This window comes from Athene noctua, unplaced genomic scaffold (genome assembly GCF_965140245.1).
Source record: "Athene noctua unplaced genomic scaffold, bAthNoc1.hap1.1 HAP1_HAP1_scaffold_36, whole genome shotgun sequence".
NCBI lineage: Eukaryota > Metazoa > Chordata > Aves > Strigiformes > Strigidae > Athene > Athene noctua.
Window position 1 is genome coordinate 559,217 of NW_027437538.1, and position 22,629 is coordinate 581,845.

Here is a 22,629-nt window from a genome sequence, read left to right on the forward strand (position 1 = left end):
TATCAGCTCCTTTGTGGGTGATGCGAAGCTGGAGAGAGGCCTTGAACAACCTCACCTGGTTCAACTTGCCTTCAGCTTGAGAGTTGGACAAGAGGTTTTTCAGGGCTCTCTTCACCCCTGAGTTACTCTTTGATTCTATGGATCTTTCCCTTGACAAGGTTTCTGATGACAGAATAGCCTGAGGGAGAAGAGAAAATATCCATCAACAAAGAGTAACTATGAAATGTGTCAACATAACCACAGCAGTTCCTGTGAAGAATGCTTCTCCACTCAGACCAGTAATAAGAAATATATGTGATAGGTGTTAATAAAGAAGCAGAGTTTGCTCTGGTCAGGTCCTGGGCCATGAGGAGGGGGTGGATGCGCACGGTATTATGAGTCAGTTGTGTCTCAGACAGTCTCAGTCCAGCAGGAAGCGTGTGGCTGTGAAGGGACCGTGAGGTCAGTTCTGTCTCTGGGGTGAGAGGCCAGCAGCAGGTACCCGGCTGGGAAAGTGCCTCTGCCAAAGCCCCCGCAGGCCTCACCCAGGAGAAGGGCTGGGCCGTGGGCTGTCGTGTCCATTCCACCTGAGCACACGTGGGACAGCAGCAGGCCCAGGGCTTGGGCACGTCCCTCCCAGAAGCTGGAAGGCCACAGCGGCCACGTGGTTGAGAAGGTCCTGGTGGGGTTCCTGCTCTCTGGTCAGGGGAAAGGCCACAGGAAGCCTTTGGGTTGGGTTCCCTGCTGGGAGGGCGGTTTCGGAGGCCGTAGAGCTTTCCCTGGAGTGGGCAACATCAGTGAAGGTCGGGAAATGGTGGGGTGGGAGCAAGGCGGGGCAGGGAGATGGGTGCTGCAGCCTGCGGGGAGAGAGGGGCAGGGGTGGGACAGGGCAGAACAGCCCGCGGTGGGATGGCAAAGGGCGCTGGCAAGGCTGGGAGGGGCCCACAGAGCCCAGGTCTTTGTCCCCTCGTGTCACGGGTGAGTGGTGTAGATCACTGAGAGTATCACGGGGAAAGGTGTCTGAAAAAGTGATTTTAATGGGAGTTTGTGAGAGTGTGACTTGATGAAATTTGATGGCAGCTTTCACTCGAGTACTGTCACGTCCCGCTCAGACGAGGGGACAAGTGACTCAGATTCACAAAGCCCAAAAGAGAGGACAATGCATCTTAAATTCCAAACATTAATTAACTCCCCACAATGTGCTAATTGAACACACGATAATTGGCTAAGGATATCGCAAGTTGTGGCGAGCAATACGATCTGCCTGGCATTGCTTAATGGAAAAGGGAAAGAGGGAGACAGAGGGACTGGGGGAATACAGATCACCGGTCTGGGTCCCTGCGCGGATCCCGCCGGCGAGGGTTCCAGGAGGCGGCATCAGTCTCCTTCGCTTCACTGCTCTCTCCAGGGCCCCCCACTTTCTTCCCCCTTCCTTGATTTATACCCACGTTCCCTGGGTCCGTCCCCTAGGCCAACCCACACACCTACGTACCCCATTTTTGGGGAGGGGTCATGTGTTCCATGGGATGATGTAATTAGCATGGTCATGTCAGCCCTCATTAGCATAGTGAGGGTGTTAACTTTAATATGCATTTCGTGGATAATGAAGCAAAGGTCACTCCCCGGACACATGGCCCTTGCCATGTGCCCAGGTGCCCCAGAGCAGGGCCGTCCTGTCTCCACAGGGCTCCCTCCCCCAGCTGCACCTGGTGTGATTGGGGCAGCCTCATCACCCTCGACCTCCACAACATCCACCCGGGGACTCGCTTTTGTCTTAGGAGTGTTTGAGGCATTTCTTCCATCAGCCCCAACTTTTGCTTTCTCGGGCTGTTTGTTAGTTTCTCGCAGGCCTGGTTTCTCACCCCTCACAGAACCCAATCCCAAACGCCCCTGCACTGCTCAGGATGGGGGAGAGGGGCCTGGAGTGAGGGAGTGAAGCTGAGCCTGGGGAGGGAGGAGGAAAGGTGTTGTTTAATGTTTGTTTGTGGGGTTTTTTATTATTATTATTAGGACCTGATTTCATAATTAAATATCTGTTTCAATTGACAATAAATTCAGTTGTTTTCTTCCGAGTCATGACTTGCCCACATTGGGAACGGGGAAGAGATTTTCCTGTCCTTGTCCCCACCCAGCAGCTTTCTCACCCCCATTCTTCCTATTTTCTCCCCCATCCCGCTGGGGTGGGAGAGGCCGTGAGCGAGCAGCTGGGTGGCAGTTGGGTGATCAGCCACGGGTAACCCACCACAGCAAGAAGATGCCTCGGCTGGTGGGTGAGGGGAGAGCAGGGAAGGGGTTTCACCTCCGCAGTAACAATTCTTGTCACGCTGCATCCCGTCACAGCCCGATAGGCGTGAGGGAGGGGGGCTGGAAACAGGGTGAATGGCCGGATCCAGAAGGCCGTGGCCAAGAGCACAAAGTGCCCGTGGGAGCAGGGCACCAGTGGTGACCCCCAGGGGCCAGTCCTGAGTCCAGTCCTGTTTAACTGGTGGGTTTGCCGATGGCAATGGGAAGGGATGGGATGCAGATGGGAAGCTCGAGGGAGCTCGTGACTTCAGGCTGTGACTCTGGGAGTGACTATGGACAGAGTCTGGGGCAGGGGGGGCTGTGGGGGTTCTTGGGGTCTCTGCTTGACAATAAATGTGTTTTCTTTTGGTCTAAGCCCATCTCCACTGTGGAAAGTGGCCTTCAGAAGTGGTAAAATGGACTTAATATGCAGCAGAGGAGTGTATTTTATTTTTGATTGAAGCATGCCTTCTGCTGATTTAGCTTTCTGGTAATTAAACATCCTTCTGTGTCTGCGTGCAGCTGTGTGCAAGTACCAAGTACAGCAGGTGGGAGTTGGTGGGAAAGGTCTGAAAGATGCAGCTTCAGACTGTCATGGAGAAAGCTCAGCTTTGAACAAAGGTGCTGTAATTCCAAGGGGGCTGATGAGAGAAATGTGGGGTTGGAGGCAGGGACAAAGATTGCCCCCAGAGTGTCTGACATGGAGGGTCTTGGCTTCCCTCCATGTTCAGCCTCTATCAGCAGATGCTCAGGACCAATATCCAGTGGAGTTTGATGACGTCACTTAATGAGTGAGCAGAAATACAATGAGGAGTGTAAAGAGAAGAAATTGTTTCTTATTGCCATGTAGGACTGAAAGCTTTTCCCTTTGCCTGCACGGCTGAAACCTCTCACATTCCCCCCGTCAGAAGGGAGGAATGAAGTTCTGCCAGAGACTTGGCTTGTCAGGGGGATTTGCGTGTTCATGAGCCCTCTGGTGCCAAGTTCCTGAACTGCAGGTGCAGCAGAGGGGTTGGAGTGGCCTCTAGAGAAGGGCAAGTCAGCAGCAAAGCTCCAAGGCTGTGAGGGTGTCAGTGATGCCCAGCGAGGGCCATCACTGGAGAGGCCGGGCAGGGAATGAGGAGACAAGGTTCCTGTCCCTGGGGCTGGGGAAGCAGGAAGGCAGAGGCTCTGCTCACAGGCTGCCAATCCAATGTTGAGGGGCCCTGAAAGGCCTTGATGGGTTTCATCCCCAGGAGGGTCCAGCCCTGAGCCCATCCCCTGGGAACGGGGATCCTTTCCCTCCTGGGATGCTCAGGGCTCTTCCTGGGGCAGGGAGAGGCAGGGGGTGATGCCGAGGCAGGACAGCGGTCGGATCCCCCCAGGCTCTGTGGAGGGTGGCGAGGAGGCAGCAAAGTGCTGTGCCTGTAGGAACTGGTGTCCTCTCAGGGTCCTCAGGGGAAGCGACAGCAGCCATAGTCGAGAGGACAAGGATTTCAGTTCTGTTGGGGGGTGCCAGCCTCAGCCAAGGGCCCATCCCCACCACAGGCTGTCCCACACTTTCCTCTGCCTCTGCCTGTTTCTCTGCAGATTTTCACCCCACCCCTGCTGCCCCACCTCACTCTGACCCCAGGCTGTCCCAGCACTTACTGATGACTCTCTGTCCTCACTGTCTTCAAACACAAAACTGTCATTGTCTGTGCTCTGACAAGGGCTGTGAGATCCCCAGAACCTGTGCAGCTCCTTCCATAGGCCTGATAATGCTCCTCAGGAGCCTAAAGATGTCCCAGCCCCCAGCCTCCCTTGGATCCTCTATTTATCCCCATGTCCCAGCACTGAACTGCACAGCCTCCTGCTTCTGCTGCCTCCAGATCAAAACTCAACCTATTTCCCCTCAATGTGATGCTCTCACACCCCCTGATAATTCCCATATTCTTCCTGTCTTTTACTCACTCCCCCCCACTCTCTCCCTGCACTCTCAGTGTCCCACAAACCCTTCTGCTTCCCCTGCAGCACTGTGACCTTAGTGCAGGAGGTTTCTCCATCCTCCAGGTTCATGGATGTTTCTTGAGGACCATCCATGTGTGGAGTGAAGGAAGAAATGAGAGGTGTCTCAGCCTCCCCATCAGCCCCAGGGCTGAGGCCAGCCATGGCATGAGGAGATGGAGGCCAGTGTCTCCCTGTGTCCCTGCTCCTGTCTCAAGGCATCCTTATTGTCCACTCCCAGCAAGCCCCTCTGTGCCAGGCCCCTCCCAGAAAAAGTCTCCTCAGGGTCTTCTCCAGCTTCCCCTGCCGTAGAGAAAATTCCTCGAGCTGCTGCATTAGAAATAAATTTATCCTGATGGTTTATTTCCCCTGGCAACACAGTGCTGATCCTCTGCTTTTCTTGGGGAATGTTCCAGCCCCTATAAATCTTTTCTGCAGTGAGATATTTCCATGCTGACCTGACCTGTCACTCCTACACCCTGTCCCGATGCTTTCACAGGACTCGTGGTGCTGCTCTGCAGAGCGAGTGGGCTGTGGGCCTGAAATCCATGCGGTGACAGTCCCAGGCACATCCCTGGGATCATTCTCCATCTCCGGGGTGACTGGGTACCCATAGGGGAAGACGATTCCTTTAACATATCGTGCCATGCCCTTCTCCCATGGAGAATACAAGCACAGCAGCACGGCTTTGTGGGGACAATTTCTTCAGCCTGACATCAGCTTTGGAAGAAGAGCCCAACCTGCAGACATTGAGGAAATCCCCTTTTATTACAGAGGTGCCACATGGGAGCCCAGCTGTACCATCGTGCCAGACACACGGGAACAGAGCTCTGGGTCAGACAGGCTGGGTCATGCCTCTGGGGAAGTGGAGTGGGTGCAGACAAGGACAAACATGGTTATCAGAGTAATATGCCCAAAGTGCAGGAGGTTCCCTGAATGAATGTGAAATCACTTCTGAAGAGACACGGGCAGGTTAATGGTGCTGAGAAACAGCTGATTGAATCAGCTTCTTCAGTGTCTGTTTAAGCTCCTGGTTCCTCATGCTGTAGATGAGGGGGTTCACTGCTGGAGGCACCACCGAGTACAGAAATGACACCACCAGGTCCAGGGATGGGCAGGAGATGGAGGGCGGCTTCAGGTGGGCAAATGTGCCAGTGCTGATAAAGAGGGAGACCACGGCCAGGTGAGGGAGGCACGTGGAAAAGGCTTTGTGCCGTCCCTGCTCAGAGGGGATCCTCAGCACGGCCCTGAAGATCTGCACATAGGACACCACAATGAACACAAAACACCCAAAAGTCAAACAGGCACTGACCATGATAAGCCCAACTTCCCTGAGGTAGGAGTGTGAGCAGGAGAGCTTGAGAATCTGGGGGATTTCACAGAAGAACTGGTCCAGGGTGTTGCCATGGCACAGTGGCAGTGAAAATGTGTTGGCCGTGTGCAGGAGAGAATTGAGGAACCCAGTGCCCCAGGCAGCTGCTGCCATGTGGACACAAGCTCTGCTGCCCAGGAGGGTCCCGTAGTGCAGGGGTTTGCAGATGGCAACGTAGCGGTCGTAGGACATGACGGTGAGAAGGAAATACTCACCCACCATCAAGAACAGGAAGAAAAAGAGTTGTGCAGCACACCCCAAATAGGAGATGTGCCTGTTGTGCCAGAGGGAGTTGGCCATGGCTTTGGGGAGAGTGGTGGAGATGGAGCCCAGGTCGAGGAGGGAGAGGTTGAGGAGGAAGAAGTACATGGGGGTGTGCAGGCGGTGGTCACAGGCGATGGCGGTGATGATGAGGCCGTTGCCCAGGAGGGCAGCCAGGGAGATGCCCAGGAAGAGCCAGAAGTGCAGGAGCTGCAGCTCCCGTCTGTCTGCGAATGCCAGGAGGAGGAACTCGGTGATGGAGCTGCCGTTGGACATTTGCTCCCTCACGGCACGAGGGCCTGTTCACAGAGGAAAAAGCATCAATCAGTCGGGACAGATTTCTCATTTCTCTCCATCCAGTTCCTCACGGGGCTGCTGGAGAACACAGAGCTGCCCGGGGAGAGCTGTGCCCTTCTGGAGGACAGGCTGCAGCCCAGCAGGACCCCACTGGGAAAGAGTCCAGTGCCCTAAAGATGGGGTGTCCTGAGGGGGGAACTGGCTCCTTTGTGTCCCCCGGAGCCTGCAGATGGCGAGGGCACTCGGACATTTCACTCCCAGGGAAACATCTGCATGGCAGTGCCCACAGGTCTTGCTCCCAGCTGAACCCCCGCCCATCCCTGAACGTCCGGTGATCCCAACGCGGGGAGCAGAGGCCCACGGGGAAATGTGGGGAAATGCCCCAGTGCTGCTGGGAGGAGGCAGCACAGGGACAGCGGGTGGGGCTCTGCTGGCTGGGAGAGGAGACCAGGGGGCTCCTCTGGAGTGGGTGTCTGCACTGCAGGGGATGGCAGGGGGTGCCTGAATTCCTGCCCCCAAGGTGTTTCCAGCAGCAGCTCCCTCTGACTCCCTGCCCATGTCTCTGGTGCCTGGAGCTGTCCCAGCCAGGAGCTGCTTCTCTGTCCCCACGTCTCCTCCCTGTCAGTGCTCACAGCCCCCATCCCACCCGCTGGGTGCTCAGCTCTGCCCTGCAGACCCCTCCTGGCAGCAGGGCCCTGCCCAGGGGCAGCTCTGCCTCTGCAGGGGCTCAGGAGACAATTAAAGATGTGCTAATGAAACAGCTGCCTTAGCACTTTCTCTAGAAAGGAGGAATAAAATGCCACCTCCCCCTGCCCACCCAGCAAAACAAGAGTTCACTTACCATGTTACCTGCTGGGAAGATTTCTCCTGCAGTGAGCTCTCAGCACCCTGCCAGTGCCGTCTGCCTCTGCCCTCTCTGTGCCCGGCTCCTGTGCCCTCGGTGCCTGCAGGCAGTGCCCTCAGCCCTGCTGCGCTTTGCAGAGGAGCTGCTCCTGGGCAGAGCTGGCTCTCTGCAGCGCTGACCACTTGCCCTCAGCTCCCTCCAGCCCAGCAGCCCGGCCCAGCATCACAGCAGAATGCAAGCCCAAGGCATTTTAATGACTCCTTGAGGAGGGTTGGTCTGAGTCCATGGACCTCAGACAGTGATTGGATGATGAAGGTGCCAGTCAGGAAGTCAAAGCCAGAGGCCAACTGCAAAGTTTCTTGGAGTGTTAATGGCTCCCAGTGAGGACCATTCCTGACAAACCTCCTGCGGGGCTGGTTACAGCAGAAAACTCCCGGCAGAGATGACAGGGAAACAAAGGCCCTGTCAGTGTGGAACAAATACTGAACAAACCTGAGTGTGTTACGTAAAGTTGAAGGGCCGTGGCCTCACCCCCAGAACCGGGGAAGTCAGTTCCTGTCCCTCACCCATTGCTCAGGGCTCTTCCCGGGGCAGGGTGATGTTGGGATGGGCAATGCCAAGGGCAGGACTATGGTCCAACCCCTGCCAGGCTCTCGGCTGGGGAAGGGGAGGCCATGAGACCCAGTGCTGGAAGGGGAAGGGGCTTCCTCATGGCCACCAGTGGCAGAGACACCAGCCAGAGCCAAGGGCAGAGAGAGCTCAGCTCTGCTGGGGGATGCTCAGACTTTGCTCACCCCTCTGTCGTCTCCACCACAGGCTGTCCCACCGTGTCCCACACCTGCACCTCTTTCTCTGCCGGCTGGAGACGTCCACCCAGCTACCACACCCTGCTCTCCCCTGAGCATCTCCCTTCCTTTCCTGAGATCTCTGCGTCCTCCCTGCCTGCTCCTTGACACACAAAGCCTGGGGCTGCTCCAGTCTCCCTCGGGGTGACCTGTTCCACCACAGCACTGCCCTTCCAGGGACATTGCTCTGTGCCCAGCCTGGGCCTCCTCAGCTGCACTTGGCGGCATTAGTCCTTTCTCACTCTGTATCTTAATACAAAGGAAAATTCTTGTCCTGATGCCCCCACCTCCACCCCTTTTATCCCTCCCTATCCCATTGGTTTGCTCCCTTCAGACATCTCATCCCTGGCATCTCTTTCATGTCCTCTCTGGGGTCCCCAAATCCCCTCCCTTGAATCCCTCCCGAGGCCTTTCCTTCCCTCTCTCCCCTCACTCCTTCACTGTCCATCCTGTCCCCTGCAGGAGTGTCCCCGGATCCCCTGCCTTGATCCCCCACTCCCAAACACTCTCCAGTCCCATTGGGTTTGTCCTCTGCACTCCTCTTCCTTCTGTCCCCAACAGCCACTCTGCTTGCAGTCTCCGTGTCCCTCCACTTGAATTCCTTTCATCCTCACTTGCACTCGACACAGTCCTGTCCCGGCAACCCCTCCAGCCCCGTACCCTGGTGTCCACTAATTCCCCCCAGTGCCCTGTCTTTGGGTCTCCCCCACCTCCACCCCTCCCCTTTGGAGGACATGAATTCCTCACTCTCTCCGTGTCTCCGTCCCCACCCCTGGCCCTTGCATGGACAGGTATCCCCGGGGACACTTGGAGGAATGGGGCTGGGCAGGGCAGAAGGGATTTTCCTGCTCAGACCAGGGGAAGCCATGGGCCTGTGGGGACTGGGGAAAGCTGTGCCCACCCCCAGCCCACCAAGATCCAGTCCAGAGCACCCCTCTGCTCTTCTTCCCGAGGCATTCCTCAAAGCGAGAGCAGGTTATGGCGTGGTGGTAATTAGTGGGGTGGACTTGGAGGGCCTCCAGTCTGGGCAACTGGGGTACACTTGATTCTCCCATCCCTTGCTGGAACTGGGGACTTCCCAGCAACCATGGAGGTCTTGTGGTGTCTCTACAGGGGGAACTGAAAAAGGCAGGCACCATGAGTTCTGCTGCCCTCAGACCCTCCCCTCCCATGGCCATGACACTCCAGGGCATCCCAGTGTGCCCCAGTAACAGCCTGGGTTTTACCACCTAACCCTCGGAAGCCCTTGTTCCCACACTCTGACCCCGTCCCCCTGAGTCCCTATCCTAACCCTGACTTGGTCTGTCTGGCCCTTGGGGGCAGCACAGGCCCTGCAGGGTTCTAGAGCAGCCATAAGGCCTTGGAAGCGGAACGTGAGGTGACCTGTATCTAATCCCCTCGTGGGCCACGAGGAGGAGCTGGTGTGGAGCGCTGGGATGAGCTCAGCTGTGCCTCAGGATCTCGTGGGCCAGCAGCAGGTGCATGGCTGTGAAGGCAGCTGTGAGGTCACACCTGCCGCAATCCCTGGCAGGCCAGCAGCAGGCTTGGGTGCTGGTTTGCACAAGGACATGGTTTTGATGCCGGTGCAGGGAGCTGTGCAGATCCCACCCCTGGAACTGTTCTCTCATTGTGCCCCTGTGAGCTCTTTCCGTGTTACCAGTTACAGTGCTGCTCTCACAAGGGTTTTCTTGCTCCTGCTGCCCCCAACAGAGGGTGTTCCCACGGGCGTGTGCTGCTGCTTTTGTATAAAGGTCAGGACATGCCGATGGCGGGATGGCCAGGGGCAGGTGGGACCTTCCTGCACTCTTCTGTCTTACAATCAAGTTGAACTGACGCCCAAGGGATACACTCAGCCCAACAGGGCCTGAAGGCCCAGCTGTACATGGAGCACAGCCCGGCACAGCCCAGGCCTGGCTCTGCTCAGGTTTGCTGTGCTGAGCATCACGGACTCTTCAGGGCACAGGGGTCTTCTGCTCAGGATCAGCCAACCTCCTGATGAAGGACAGCAGGAGGATGAAGTCTCCTCTGGACAGCTGGAGGAAGGACACAGGTTTAGGCCCTGGTACTCCGCGGGGACTTGGAAGTCCATGGACCTCTGCTAGCCAGCCTGGGTTGAAGGGAAGGTGGACAGTGATCCCTGACTGCACCTGGGGGAATGCTCTCCTCTACCTGCACATTCCCAGCTGGCCCTGGAGCCAGCTGCATTGCTGGGGGACCCTGAAACTCTCTGGGCTTCAGTCAGTAGAAACCTCCTGAAGCTTTACAAGGGCAAGTGGCCAGTCCTGCATTTGGGGACAGAACAACCCCAGAGCTGGGGGCACGCTGGGACCTGACCGGCGGAGGAGTGACCCCGAGGAGAAGGGCCTGGGCATCCCTCGGGATGCCATCCAAGGCAGAGGGGCGTGTCCCCGTGAGGAAGGCCAGCTGCCCATGGGGCTGCGTTAGGGGCATGTGGCCAGCTCAGACAAGGCAGTTCCCATCAGCACTGTGGTGGCCACATCATGACTGGGGTGTCTGGGGTGGGGCTCCCTGTGCTGAAGGAATGGGGAGGAACTGGAGAGGCTCCAGAGCAGAGCTGCCAGGACGGGGTGTGGGGACTTGGTGGAGAGGCTGAGAAACCTGGGCTGCTTGAGCCTGGTGAGGTGCAGCCTCAGGGCACTGTACAAACAGCCTGCAGCTGCTTGAAGGGGGTTTCCGAGTGATGGAGCATTTCTCGGTACTCGGAACAGAAGGAAATCTCAACAAAGTGCATCTTGGAAGGTTCAGACTGCATTTGAAGGATACGAGATGTCACTCAGATGGTAGCAGTGTGGTGCAAGAGATCCCCCCGAGGGAGTCAGAATCAGCCCATGGTTTCTCTCTCAAGGAACAGCCGGTGAGGGTGGAGAGACATCAGTGAAGGTGTGGAAATGCTGAGGCAGGAGCTGGGTGGGAAAGCAAGATGGGTGTCTGCAGCCTGGAGGGAAAGAGGTGCCGGCACGGGCCAGTGTAGGACAGCCGGCAGGCGAGATGGCCAAGGGCTCTGGCACGGCGAAAAGGCCCAACAGGACCAAGGTCTTTCTCCCCTGGGCTATGGCAGTTGCCTCTGCCACTGAGGCCTCACAGGAGAAACTTGATTGGGAGGCTCTGCACTTCATCTCTTCTTCGCCATTGCTTGGGGAAGGCGGGAGGGGTTGTGCAGTTTCCTACACTCGGCATTGCTCCCCCTCACAGCCCCTGCCCCCAGGAAGAGCCCTGAGCCACACACGAGGGGCAGCATCTCCTTCCCAGGGCCTGAGGGTCAGGGCTTGGCCTTTGTGCTCCATCACCAACCCAAGGGTTTCACAGCAGGACAGCCCTGCACGGGGCCTTTGCCTGCCTGCAATCACAGCCTCCAATTCTCTGCTCTAACGAGTCCCTGCAGAGGCTTTGTCAGTCCTGGCCCTCCGTGGGGCCAATCAGGGCTTCAGGGCACGGGGAGCTTTGCTGCTGACTTGGACTTGTTGAGTCCTTTGCTCAGTCTCCTCTCAGGGCCTGAGCATCATGGACATGGGGCCAAATACACCACGGGGCTCATTAAAATGCACAAAGCCCTAACGAGCTCGTTCTCTGCCTTTAGTTTTCTTCAAGTCTTCAGGACTTGTGCAGCTAATTGGAGTCATTTCATGGTGTAGTTAAGGAGGAAGATTTCAAAGTGCCCCTAATACAAATCAATCTGTATTTTAAAGAGCACATTATTTAATTTACACTTTAGAGAAGAGGCGATAGCAGCACTCTCTGACTGACATCGATGCAGAGCATCTCCTCGGGAGATCTCCTGGACAGTCCCTTGGGGTCCAACACAGTCCGGACAACCTTTGTCCTCACCCCCAGTCCCAGCATTTCTCTCCTCAGCCGCCTGGGACTCGCATCATCTCTCCTTACATCAGATTTCTCCTCTGATCTCTGCAGCGGGAGGTTACAGCTCCTTTGCACAATCTCCCCCCTGTTGTCCTTGGAGAACCGCCTGCACACGGGCGCAGAAGGAGTTCTGCTGTTTGCAGGCAAGGAAAAGTCAAACATCATCAAGGTTCATACAAAATAAAATACATTTCTCTCCTATAAGTTAAGTATAATCTCCAATGAGGTTGCCTTTCTACAAGGGGTAATTTTATGAGAAATATTTTCGGTTGGCAGATAGAAAACGGTAGAGATAAACATACTGGAGGAGTTGTCCAAGGAGACAATTATTCTGCTGAAAGAGAGGCAAGATTTTAACCACCTGAAGTTCAAAGCAGCAGCTCGCGAGCTGAGAGGAATCTGAACGTACCGAAAGGATGAGAAAGAATAGAAAAGAATAGTGGGAAAAGCCCTTTTTTTTTTTTTTTTTTCTACTGCGTTCGCATTGGAAAAATATGTCTTCATGAATGGTTCGTTCTATTGCGACAGGTGAAAAGAAAGGAAAACTTAATTTGACACAGCATTGCCCAGAAGTAACAATGAAGTTACAGGGGAAGAGCAATTTATTTTATTTTTTTTTAATATTCCCTTTTAAAGATCACGGGGTTAGGGGAGGTCTCTAGTGGGTGAGGACAAGCCAATGTCGCACCCACATTTGAAAGAGGCCACAATTGCCCCCCAGCACCCACTGGGTGCACGAGGTGAGGAGTGGCCCTTCCAATGAGCCCTCTCGGGTGACATTCCCGGGCACCCAGAAGAACAGACAGTGCCCAAACAGACCCCCCAAGGGGACATCATGGCTCCCCAACCTGATTGCCTTCATGGGGAAGTGGCCGCCTTGGTAGTTGGGAGGAGAACAGTGTGGGTCACCTGACTCCAAGTCAACAAGACGATTGAACACCGTCTCCCTCAATATTCTCGTACCTAAATTAGGCCGTTACAGCCGGGCTGGGGTGGCAACGAGATGGGTAAAACACCCGTTGGAGGCTGAGAGAGCTGTGGTGGAGGGAATACCTGGAGGTCACTGGGACATACTGGGGCGTTGTGGCAGCACAGGGGACCCTTCTGGGTGCACCCATGACCCAGAGGGGGCAGCTGTGGCCGTGCTTGTCACTGACACTAGAGACGACAATTCCTGAGCCCTGGGGGCGCCGTTCAGATGAACCCTGCCAGGCAACGGGACCGTCCTGTGAGGAACCTCATGAGACAGAAGAAGGACAAAGGTGACGTCTTGCACCTGGGACAGACGGACACCCTGCTGTGGCGGGAGAAGGGCGCTGCCTGGCTGGGGAGCAGCTCTGGGGACAAGGCCTTGGCCGTGCCTGGGGACGGTAAGAAAACATGATCCAGTAATGGGCCACGTGATCCAGCGCAGACTTTGTTGGCCTTTGTTGGACATTGCTTGTCTTTGTTGGCTTTTGTTGTCCTTTGTTGGCCATCATTAGTCATTGCTGGTCTTTGTTGGCCATTGTTGACCTTTGTTGGCCATTGTTGGCCATTGCTGGCCTTTCTTGGCCTTTATTGGCAATCCTTGGACTTTGTTGGCCATCGTTGGCCATTGCTGTCCTTTGTTGGGCTTTGTTGGCTTTTGTTGGCCTTTGCTGTCCTTTATTGGCCATTGTTTGTCATCATTGGTCTTTTTTGACCTTTTTTGGCAATTGTTGGCCTTCGTTGGCCATCCTTAGCCATTGCTGGCCTCTGTTGGCCTTCCTTGGTGTTTTGCGGAGATAAGACTTTACAACCGTGAAGTTATAAAGTAGGTATGTTTATTCAGCGCCGGGCGCATGGGGATCTCTCCATCAAAAGCATGTTCACCATTCGTAGGTCCAGTCCGGCTTATATGTTACAAAGTAGTGCATATTCATAGAACGCCTGTACATATACATAGCCTACCCCGCCTCCCCTCGCTCCTCATGGTAATCAGGTCTCCTCCCCTTGTGCCTGCATGATAAGTTCTTCAAGTTCCGGTCAGGGGTCACAAATTTCTGAGCAAGGGTCGTAAAGATGAAGTACCTCTTCTTCCTCGCTGATGAACTTCTCACCCTGTCGCTCTGCGCAGTCTCAGTTGTTCTCTGAGCCCCGGCCAAACCGCCAGGCCGGTTTGTGCTAGAATCCAGGATGATTTGTTGCTGAACACACAACTTCAAGGACCATGAGAAACTCCTCTTTGCGCTAGGAGATTGCAGCCTAGCAACTTTATCAGCACCTGGTATGTGGCTCTCCCCCCTTTTCTTTGTCCTTGCACAGGCCTCTGTCTTGTGACAGGCCTCTGTCTTGTGCCATCTGACCAAAGTAACTCAAATCCCCTATCTCATTCCCCCCTTTTCTTTCTACTTAGTAAATTCTTTTACTAGTCAGACTATTTTACAACTAGCTCCTATAACTAATTCTATGTTAGTAGAATTATCTCAACCCTTTAAAATGTGGATTATGGTATAAAGCTTCATACATAACTTGTAAGCGTCTTGTAAGTCTCCAGTTCCATACGTATATAGCTATAGTGGGGATCAGCAAAACTGTCACAGATATTAATAAAACAACCACTGGGTGGAGGCCGTGTTTAAGATTCCAGTAGTTGTGGGCGACCATCCGAGGATGGTCTACCACCAATGATGCTCTCCTACCTTTCGTACTTTCGTCAAAATCTCGTGAATTTGCTCCTTATCATGTCTTACTACTATTAGCATCTCCTTCCCTTTTTCTTTCACTTCCTCTAGAATGGAAAGTAAGTCTTTGTGCTGTAGCATCTCCTTCACCCTTTCCAAATCATTCCTATGGGAGTAGAGCCTATTCTTTGAAACAAGGTGTATTCCGTTTCTATCACTTGGGAGCTCAGTACGGGGATAACATAGTTAAAGTCGCACCCTTCAATTTTAGTGAAATTACATATACAATGATTAGAGGAGTTACCTTTCTCCTTTTCGTGACCAGCAACCACCAAGCTCCTACAGGAAGTGTGTAGACATATGCATCCTTCTCCTATGTATATTAGAACTGGGTGGTTGTTGGGGAAAGTTGGACTTCAAAGTTGCACTCTTTCTGGTGGGTGTCCAAACACATATCTTGGGCCTCTATAGTGTTTCCTTCGCAGACATATCCCTGGTGCCCCGTGCTAGTACACAGACCTGCATCGATGGTTTGCCACTTATCCCCTTGCTGCCACACCCATCCCTTGTGTCCTACTGGATTGATTATTGCTCCTTCATGATATAGTCCTGTAGCAGCGATAGGGTAAATTTTACATTGGACAGCCCTTGATATGCTCAGGACGAAGGCAATTATTTTATCATTCACACTATCATAAGTAAAGTTCACCATTTTCTACCAGGATTGTAGTTCTCTCTCTTGGCCAAGTGCTTTATCCCAAATTACCTTTCGAATCTCTCTGGGGAGGATCCCCTCCTCCCCTTCCCTTAGAATATTAGAAATAATTGATGTATCCCTATCTGCGCCTGTATGCAGCTGAGAGCCAGGGAGGTGTCCTTCTGTAGAGCCTCAGTCCCCTCTACCGCCACTGAATGGTCCTCGAGATTAACTCTCTCCCAATCTGGGAGCAGTTTTGATGGTAGCCATTGCTGAGTCCCTAGTGCTAGTAAAGATGACTTTAGAGGCCGTTTGAATTGATCCAGTTCTTGAGTTGGCCAATTTGTTCATTATTACCTCTGAATCTATGCTATTCAATACTCCTAGTCCTGTCCCTAAAGTTCCTGTCAGATCCCTCTCTTGTCTTTGAACAGCTCGAGCCTTTAGGCAGGCGGTCCATCCTTTTTGGGTTGTTTCTACATATGGAAGGCACTTTGGCTGTAGGTCTGCCGGATTCACCTGCAAATGCACCTCCACTTGTTTTAATGACCGTTGGGGATTAAATAATACAACTTGCTGACCAGTTTCCGGATTACATGTGGACCTATTTTAAAGATTCTCGGTTCTGACTCTTGCCCAGCAACTGCTCTCATATCCTTTGCAGATGTGATAGGTGGTGGGGTAGTAGTAGGCTGTATGGGGTCAATTCTAACTCTGTAAAACAATGCCTGTCCTCCCGATCCTTGTCCTAAGCATGTTACAATAGCTGTCTCGGTTAAGGTAAAGTTAAACAAACATATTAATTTTATGATTCTCCAAATTTATATGAGGACCCTATCATTCTCACACCTATCATGGTGTCTTCTAAAACTGGAACTAGACCATCCTCATAGTATATTTGACAACCCACTGTTATTTCATCCCCCATCTTCCCTTCTAACTGGCTGACTTCGCCGTTATTGTCCCTTCTCCACTGATCCTCTTGGTACACCTTATTATTGTTAACAACCATCATGGCTAATCTTGTTCTTGAATCCACATCCTTCACCATCATGGCATGATTTTTCTGGGCGTGATTCCAAGGCCAGTTTTTAGGTTCCTGGGCATAGGCAAGTAGGATAATTCTAAAACATATTAACGGTTCCAACTCACGGTTGATCATTTTGAGGTCTCAATCCAAAAGTTTTTGTTTGAATCTGAGTTTTAATGGTCCATTTTCAGTCACCTCCCAGTTCTGTTTAGGAGCTTTCTTGACTCTAGTATGATGTATCCACGATGTCTGCTCTCTAACCTTGATCGTTGTAAATGTTGTGAGTAGCACTTGAAACGGTCCCTCCCACTGCGGTTCCAAGACTTTTCTGCAAGAGACTTAACATACACATAGTCTCCAGGCTGAATGTTATGTACAGGCCCATCTAACCCTCTGCCCCGAGTCCCAAATACATGTTTTCCAATTTTATTAAGCTGTTTACTTAAAGCTATCATGTAGGAATTCACGGTTTCCTCTCCGACCTGCAGTGACGTCCCTTTCTGTACCACATAAGGTCTGCCATATAACATTTCAAAAGGACTTAATCCTTCCTTGGCCCTCGGTTTCGCTCGTATAGGCAGAAGAGCCAGAGGAAGGGCCTGAGGCCAGGTCAGGTTTGACTCCTGACCAAGTTTCACTATTTGCTGCTTAATCAAATGATTCATTTTCCCTACTTGACCACTAGACTGGGGACGGTATGGAGTGTGAAGTTGTCAGTCTATGCCCAGAAAGCAACTAACTTGCTGGACTACTTTTGAGATAAATTGCGAACCCCTATCTGAGGATATGGTCGCTGGAACCCCGAATCGTGGAATTATTTCCTGTATTAATACTTTAGTTACTTCTCTGGCTTTAACCGTTCTGGTGGGGAATGCCTCTGGCCAACCGGAAAAGGTGTCTGTTAATACTAATAGGTATTGATACTCCATTTTTCTTGCAGTTCTGAGAAATCAATTTGCCATTGTTGTCCCGGTCCATTTCCTTTTCCAATCTGGCCTACTTCTAGAGCCGGGGTATTCTTAGGATTAATCTGCAGGCAAAGGTCACACTGTTGAGTCACCTGTCTTACTATGGTATACAGATTTCTAGCTCTAATACTCTTGACCAAATATCGGTGCAGGGCCTCCGCTCCCCAGTGCCCTTTCCTGTGTTCCTCTCGCACCAGGTGTCTAGCTAAACAAGAGGGAATTACTGCCTTCCCTTGGCGAGTGATGGCCCAACCTTCTTCATTATATGATCCTTCCAGGTCTGTAATTAACTTTTGATCCTCTTTAGTATAATTAGGCTTACCTTCTGGGATGACTTGCCCATCAGGAACTAAAACTGCCTCTATTTTTACCTCTCTTTTGGCTGCTTGTTTTGCCTCTCTCTCTGCCAGTTCATTTCCTTTTTCCAAATCCGAGTTCACCTTTTGGTGGGCCTTAACATGCATGATTGCCACTTTTCTTGGAAGTTGGACAGCTTCTAGCAGTTCCAGAATTTCCTTCCCATGTTTGATGTGTTTCCCTTGTGAGTTCAACAGTCCTCTTTCCTTCCAGATTGCTCCATGAGCGTGGACTACCCCAAAGGCACGCTTCGAATCTGTGTAAATGTTCACAGTTTTGTCTTGGGCTAATTCTAAAGCACGGGTCAGTGCGATTCTCTCTGCCTTTTGTGCAGATGTATTCATAGGCAGCGGTCCTGATTCCAGTATTTCTTGGGTGGTAGCGACAGCATACCCAGCATGCCTCTTGCCGCTCAGGACATAGCTGCTGCCATCTGTAAACCAGTTCTCAGCATCTTCCAGAGGGGCATCCTTCAGATCTGTGCGGCTTGAGTATGTTGCCTCGATGGTCTCCAGGCAGTCATGTTGCACTGGGTCTCCTGTGTTTCCACTCAGGAAAGAAGCTGGGTTAATAATGTTAGTTACTGCAATCTCCACATCATCTTGTTCTACTAATTCCGCCTGATATTTTAAGAACCTTTGGGGCAAAAGCCAATGTCCCCCTTTAATTTCCAATACTGCAGACACTGTGTGAGATACAAATACACTCATTTTCTGGCCTAAGGTGAATTTTCGTGCCTCCTGTATGTTTAAGATCACTGCTGCAACCGCTCGTAGGCATCCGGGCCAACCTTTAGCGGTTGTATCCAGTTGCTTGAAGAAATAGGCGACTGCCCGACGGTATGGGCCTAAGTCTTGTGCCAGTATTCCCAATGCAATTCCCTGTTTCTCGTGTGAAAAGAAAAAGAATGGCTTACTTACATCTGGGAGTCCCAAGGCCGGGGCTGACATCAGAGCCTTCTTCAGCAAGTCAAAGGCTCGTATGGCCTCCTTATTGCATTGGAGATTTTCCTGTTGAGTGGCGGTTAGTGCATATGAAGGTTTAACAAGCAATCCATAATTATAAATCCATGGTCTGCACCACCCAGTCATTCCCAGGAACGTTCGCAGTTCTTTCACTGTTTGTGGCCTCGGAGTCTGACAAATTGCTTCTTTCCGGGCTCGTCCTAAAGTTCTTTTTCCAGCACTGATTTCATAGTCCAGATAAATAACTTCAAGTTGCATCACCTGGGCCTTCTTTTTAGATACCCGGTAGCCCTGAAGTCCCAGAAAATTTAAAAGGCTTACCGTCTAGGTCACGCAGGCCTCTGTTGTCTTGGTGGCAATTAGGATGTCGTCTACATGCTGCAGCAGCTTTCCCTCTTCAGGTGGAGCTGGGGTTTCCCATAGTTCAAAGTCTTTGCCCAATTAGTTACCAAATATAATGGGGCTGTTTCTAAATCCTTGTGGCAGCACCGTCCAGGTCAGCTGGGTTTTACGTCCACTCTTAGGATTTTCCCATTCAAATGCAAATGTTTTCTGACTGGCTCCGAGGAGAGAGAGGCAAAAAAAGGCATCCTTGAGGTCTAAAACAGTAAACTAGATTAGCTCAGGAGTTAATTTTGTCAACAAAGTGTATGGGTGTGCCACCACTGGGTGGAGATCTGTTTATTACTCTCAGATCCTGAACTACCCTATATGACCCACCGGGTTTCCGGACAGGTAATATGGGAGTATTACAATTAGATTCACACTCCTTTAATAATCCTGTTCGTAAAAATTTTCTGTAACTAGCTGTTTCCCGTCCCAATCCTCCTTTTTTAAAGGGTACTGGTTAATTCTTACCGGTTGTTGTCCTTCTTTGAGGTTTACCTCTACGGGCAGAGCGTTCTTCGCCCTTCCAGGCGTGTCAGTGGCCCACACCCCGGGATACCCTTGATTGACAATTTCCTCACTGATTCCTCCTCCTGCGGGGATACTAGTTAGGGACAAGCTCATGATTTGTACAAGTTCTTGGTTGTTTACCTCCAGAGTAATCTCTCCATTGTTAAAGGTAATGGTTGCTCCTAATAGTTCTAGTAAGTGTCTCCCTAGGAGCGCTTTTGGGGAGTCAGGCATATACAGAAACGTGTGTATGCCTAACTGCTTTCCCAGTTTATATTTCAAAGGTCTGCAAAAATAAGCCTTTCCACTTTGGCCAGTAGCTCCCTTATAATGTTTTTCCAGGGCAAGCACTAAAGGATCTTGTGGTGGAACTAGTTCACAGTCCCTCTGCCACCCGGGTGATTTCGGAGGGTAAAGAACATGTCTGCGTTATAAGACACCTCATCCTACTTCCCTTCCCTCTGGAAAAATAACATTAATTGCAAAAGCGTGTTATAGTCTAAGGTCCCATTTAGTGGCCATTTAGCTGCTTCTTCTAGTTTGTAAAGTGGCCACCACTGATTACAATATTTAATCAGGATTTTCTTGCTTTCCGTGCTTCCTCTCCCGCTATGCCTTTCCAGTGCGTGAGTATGCAATCCAATGGGCTTTTCTTTACAATTTTTCCCTGCTTATTTCCCATTATTATCCCTTCTTCCCAAAATTCTTTCTCTCCACTTATAGCAGTCTCTACACTGGCTTTTAACCTTCTCCCACTCTGCCTCCTTCACTTCCCAAAGTTCCGGTATCTTATGACTTCTTCCACACAATAATTATCCACTCCCGTCTTTCGACAGAGAGGTCTAACGACACCGCTTCTTCCCAGCACTCTGCACACCTCGACCTCCTCTTATCAGACACATAATACCACTTACATCGACAATCTACGCACTCTGCTAATACCCAGGCTTGATGAAAATTACTAAAGGTAGGAGCATAGGAGCACAGAGAAAGCAGGGGATTCTCCCACGAACCCAGTCTGGTACTACCAGTTGCCCAGAAGGAGCTGTGTACAATCCTTCTAGCAGGTATAAATCATAAACCGTTAACAATTAGCAGTCAGTTCAAAGCCAGTATATCCACAATTAGTGCACTACACAAAGACCTGAAGCAAGATCCTGCAGGTGACGGGAATTACCAGGACCCTGCCCAAAATGCAAACTGCCTCTTATATACCAGTCATCGGTAGTTTGCCCCAAAAGATCTTTCCCGCAGATTCCCAAAGCCAAAACCAAATGGGTGTACCCCCTCCTCGGGACTGAGCCGTGCGCCAGACGTCTCTGCGCGTCTTACCAGCAGCCCGTCACCCTTAAACATACCTCTGTCCGCGAACCAGATGGTCCTTGTCCGCTCCCGCAGTGGACAGCTGGGAGCGGAGTTCCTCCGAGAAGAGCTCGGGGTGCACCTAGGACGTCCACCCTCCAGCAGTGTCCCGGCAGCCGAGCAGAGATGGTCCCATCTGGGGTGCCAAGATGTTTTGCGGAGAAATCATTCTATAACTTTGGAGCTATAAAGTGGGTATGTTTATTCAGCGCCGGGCGCATGGGGGATCGCTCCACCACAAGCATGCGCATCGTTTGCAGCTCCCGTCCGGCTGATATGTTACAGAATAGTGCATATTCATAGAACGCCTGTACATATACAGAGTCTACCCCCGCCTCCCCTCGCTTCGCATGGCAATCAGGTCTCCTCCCCTTGCGCCTGCACGATGAGCTCTTCAAGTTCCGGGCAGGGGTCGTATAGATGAAGCACCTCTTCTTCCTCACTGATGAACTTTTCACCCTGTCGCTCTGCGCAGCCTCAGTTGTTTCCCTGGGCCCTGGACAAACCGCCAGGCCAGTTTGTGCTGGTGTTTGGGGTAATCTCCTGCTGATACCCACAACTTTAAGCACCAGAGGAGGCTTCTCTTTGGTCTAGGAGATAGTCGCCTAGCAACGTTATCAGCACCTGGTATGTCTTTGCACACAGCCCCTTACGCCTCCTTTTGTCTTGGTGAAAATTCCCCGGTCATGCACCATCAATCTAAGGTTGTTTAGACTCCCCATCTCACCACATGCTGAATCTCTACAGAGCCCACATTTACAAAAGCCAGACCTGACCGGAGCCCAGTCCCAGGGAGGAAAGAGGGCCTTCCCCAACAGGGAACTCGGCACATTGCACCCGCAGAGAAAGACACTGCCCCTGCCTGCAAAGGGTCCCAGCTTTTATCCCTAAGTGGGACACCTGACCTTTGTTTAATTAATGCAGGACCCATGGGGCTCATTTACCCCATGGCTCTGTCTGCCAGGCCGGCCCCACCCTGGAGGGAATCCTAAAGGCAAACTTACCCCCCCTTTGGGAAGGGCTGTGGGAATAACCCCTATGTCAACCTTAATTTGGGGTTTGGGGTTGAAACCCCAGCATTTCAACCCTGCCCCAGCTCCGTTGCCCTTCTCTGGCCACGCTCGAGTCATTCAATGGCCTTTTTGGGGTGAGGGGCCCAAAACTGAACCCACTCATCACCTCAGTTCATAATTAAATCTCTGTTTTAACTGACAGTAAATGGAGTCACTTTCCCCCAAGTCAAGTCTTGCCTGCAATGGGAACTGGGAACTGATCTCCCTGTCCTTGTCCCCACCCAGCAGCTTTCTCACCCCCATTCTTCCTATTTTCTCCCCCATCCCGCTGGGGTGGGAGAGGCCGTGAGCGAGCAGCTGGGTGGCAGTTGGGTGATCAGCCACGGGTAACCCACCACAGCAAGAAGATGCCTCGGCTGGTGGGTGAGGGGAGAGCAGGGAAGGGGTTTCACCTCCGCAGTAACAATTCTTGTCACGCTGCATCCCGTCACAGCCCGATAGGCGTGAGGGAGGGGGGCTGGGAACAGGGTGAATGGCCGGATCCAGAAGGCCGTGGCCAAGAGCACAAAGTGCCCGTGGGAGCAGGGCACCAGTGGTGACCCCCAGGGGCCAGTCCTGAGTCCAGTCCTGTTTAACTGGTGGGTTTGCCGATGGCAATGGGAAGGGATGGGATGCAGATGGGAAGCTCGAGGGAGCTCGTGACTTCAGGCTGTGACTCTGGGAGTGACTATGGACAGAGTCTGGGGCAGGGGGGGCTGTGGGGGTTCTTGGGGTCTCTGATTGACAAAATATCTGATTTCCTTTAATGTAAGCCAATCTCCACTGTGGAAAGTGGCCTTCAGAAGTGGTAAAATGGACTTAATATGCAGCAGAGGAGTGTATTTTATTTTTGATTGAACCATGGCTTCTGCTGATTTAGCTTTCTGGCAATTAAACATCCTTCTGTGTCTGCGTGCAGCTGTGTGCAAGT

General features: G+C 52.2%; 1 protein-coding gene across 1 annotated transcript; it reads right to left on the reverse strand.

The window, feature by feature from the left end:
• Positions 1 to 5,200: 5,200 nt before the first annotated feature.
• LOC141974209 (olfactory receptor 14A16-like) lies at positions 5,201 to 6,136 on the reverse strand. The gene has a single exon (XM_074933548.1). It carries the CDS (start codon positions 6,134 to 6,136, stop codon positions 5,201 to 5,203), a length of 936 nt encoding a protein of 311 aa, XP_074789649.1.
• Between the last annotated feature and the right edge of the window lie 16,493 nt (positions 6,137 to 22,629).